Genomic DNA, 2,433 nt, shown 5'->3' with positions numbered 1-2,433 from the left:
GACATAAGCGAATAGCACTGGATGCCCCGTTCCCGTATCCGTGTCCGTGGACTGACCCCCTATGTGTAGGACGGATGCAAGAGAAAATTTGGGAGCCAGCGTTGGAGATGCCCTAATGGATTTATTTTCTGGCTTGGCAAACATTCGTGGCTTGTTGTGCCCTGTTTCAATAAAATGGGGCGGGGTAACCCCTTTCTTTGAAAAGAAAAGGCATAGGCAGTTAGAGTCGGTTTCATGGCTTCAAATGCTCGGCGTCTGTGTCTTACTACCTCTCCGTGTAATTGTAAGGCCTTGTACAATGCAAGGTGTTTATGGGAGGTTCTTAAAAAAAATAAAACAAACTTATTTTAAGCATCGGTGCTTATTTGTACACGTAGACGTTTAATAAGATTCTTTTTCTATAGAAATAGACACTGATGCTTCAGAAAAACTCAGGCTGTTTTTCTAAGCACCTCCCCGAGCACCTAGCATCGTATAAGGCCTAACGGGCGTTCTTGCACGTATGTCCAGATTGACAGATCTTGTGGCTCTTCCAAAGCAGAACTGAAGTTTAAATTCTCTTAAACCATCCAAAAGATAGCACAAGACAGACATATATCATCAGATTGGAGCGGGGAGGTAGAATATCTGCAAATGTGTATCCGACAAGTTTCATTAGTCACATATCCGAGGATAGCAGCACAAGCAATGTTATATAGCAGTACAATTGATGTAAACTTACGAATTTGGAGTGCTCTGCTCAGGAACATGTCGCAATACATCAGAACGGGCAGGATCATAGGAATAGGAGGCTCACCTTAAGCGTCTCTGAAGTCTGAGCAATATATGTAGTATCAGCAATTCAGCATTCAGGAGTTAGCATGTCTCAGGATATCAGACCTCTTTGTCACCATGTCAGCAGAGCAAGTAACGTGACAATAAAAATGAACTTGACAAACACCAATTAAACAATGTGCAGCCAGACTGCAAATGTACGAATCACGACTCATCAATGCCAGGAACAGATCACACAGAAAAGAACACAGAAAAGAACAGGAAACGGCAAGAGGAGCATGACCATTAAGTTCTGTGAACAGAGTGCCAGCAATTAACATGTCTCAGATGTCTACTGTAACAAGACAACGGAATGAAATTTAACGAAACGGCAGACTAGACGAAGTCAGCTACAGTACGTTTCTGAAGGCTCTGCCTCGCTTTCTGAGAAATTTACCTAGCCCGTCCACGAGCACGAGGCCGATCGGGGGCGAAGAGGAAGTCCAGCGTCAAGAGGGAGAATCTCACGAGGCTCCTGAAACCTGGCACCACGACGCCACGGGTCGAGACGTACACGACCACAGCCGCCGAGACCGCCGCGAGGAGCACGCCGGGGAGGAGGTGGGCGCGGCTCCTGGCGGCGGCGGCTGCCCGGATCACGAGGAGCGACCCGACGAGCTGGCCGAGCAGCCAGTGCTGCTTCAAGAAGAAACGATAGCTGGCCCTGCCCGCATCGACGAGCATCGCGCACGCGATCCGTTGCTCCTCCGTGGGCTCGGGGAGGGTCCGGAGTCGGCCCTCGGCGCGCAAGCAGTCTCTGAGTTGGGCCGCCGCCTCGGCGAGGTGGAGGCCGTTCAGGTGGAGGTCTGCACGGGCGCCGTCGAGGACGCGCTGTACGAGGTCGGGGTTGTCCAGGAGGTGGGGCAGGTTATTGATCACCGCCGCTAACATCGGGTTCTCCATTGGGGGCGGAGGGGACTTGGTGACGGGGCTTTGGACTGGGAACGGCCGAATGGGGAAAGGAGGGCCCAGGTGTCACACGTTTCCGAGTGCTATGCTTAACTTGTCACACGTGCTTTCTAAAAAAAAATCTACACATTTTCTAAAATAATGTTAAAGAAAGTGATATTGTTTTATAAAAAGATAATACTAATCGGTGGGACCAAAAATGCGCTCGCAGCGGCATCACCTGCGTGTACCGCATGCCTATGGGCCCCATCCCCACCACATCACTCCCGTTCACGTTCTCTCTCCTAAGTTCATCCCACCATCAGTTATGCATCACGCTTCACACCGGCTCTTTATTGATCAGGCCTGGCCCTAGGAGAGGAGGCGGGACGAGGGACCATCGCCTAGGGAGGCAGACTGGGCAGGCCAAAATAGTAGTCACAATGCTACAAAACGATAAGATAGTCCTTTGCTTTTTGAAAATAAAAAAAGACTGCTCCTTCCAACGGTGCCGCTTAATCTTCGAGATTCTTGTGTGTGGTTTCTATGGAGAGATAGCATGGTCTAAGTAGTGGTGGGAGCGTTAGCGATCGTGGTGCTGGGCAGATTACGGTTATGTGTCAACCAGGTAGTGTGTGCGCATGCACTAGCGGAGCTTCAACAAGGCCGAGTGGCCGTGGGTCACCCTGCCAATGAGATTTTATATAGTATGCATCTACTCCTAGGCCTTAA

The 2,433-nt window shown here is 50.0% G+C and overlaps 1 protein-coding gene across 3 annotated transcripts; it reads right to left on the bottom strand.

Annotated features, from left to right (window-relative positions):
* Window positions 1-314: 314 nt before the first annotated feature.
* Window positions 315-1,768, bottom strand: LOC123058479 (uncharacterized). Of its 3 annotated transcripts, XR_006427214.1 has the most exons (3): window positions 1,211-1,768; window positions 722-814; window positions 315-627 (listed from the first exon to the last, which is right to left on the bottom strand). XR_006427214.1 is itself a non-coding variant. In XM_044481197.1 (2 exons), the coding sequence occupies exons 1-2, from the start codon at window positions 1,714-1,716 to the stop codon at window positions 849-851; spliced, it is 621 nt and encodes a 206-aa protein (XP_044337132.1). In that variant the 5' UTR covers window positions 1,717-1,768; the 3' UTR covers window positions 315-848. The 3 variants fall into 3 exon arrangements, 2 of the variants coding, with proteins under 2 accessions (XP_044337132.1, XP_044337133.1); XM_044481197.1 differs by having other exon boundaries at window positions 315-963; XM_044481198.1 differs by having other exon boundaries at window positions 315-814.
* Between the last annotated feature and the right edge of the window lie 665 nt (window positions 1,769-2,433).

This window comes from Triticum aestivum, chromosome 3A (assembly GCF_018294505.1).
Source record: "Triticum aestivum cultivar Chinese Spring chromosome 3A, IWGSC CS RefSeq v2.1, whole genome shotgun sequence".
NCBI classification, from domain to species: Eukaryota; Viridiplantae; Streptophyta; class Magnoliopsida; order Poales; family Poaceae; genus Triticum; species Triticum aestivum.
This window is presented reverse-complemented; position numbering and strand designations above follow the sequence as displayed.

What these genes read in the sequence shown, in the direction of transcription:
- LOC123058479 (XM_044481197.1), bottom strand. Translation starts at nt 1,716, where the DNA reads ATGGAGAACCCGATGTTAGCGGCGGTGATCAATAACCTGCCCCACCTC. An exon ending in CGTGCTCGTGGACGGGCTAG is followed by an intron (nt 964 to 1,210) that starts GTAAATTTCTCA and finishes GTACATTTGCAG; the next exon opens with TCTGGCTGCACATTGTTTAA.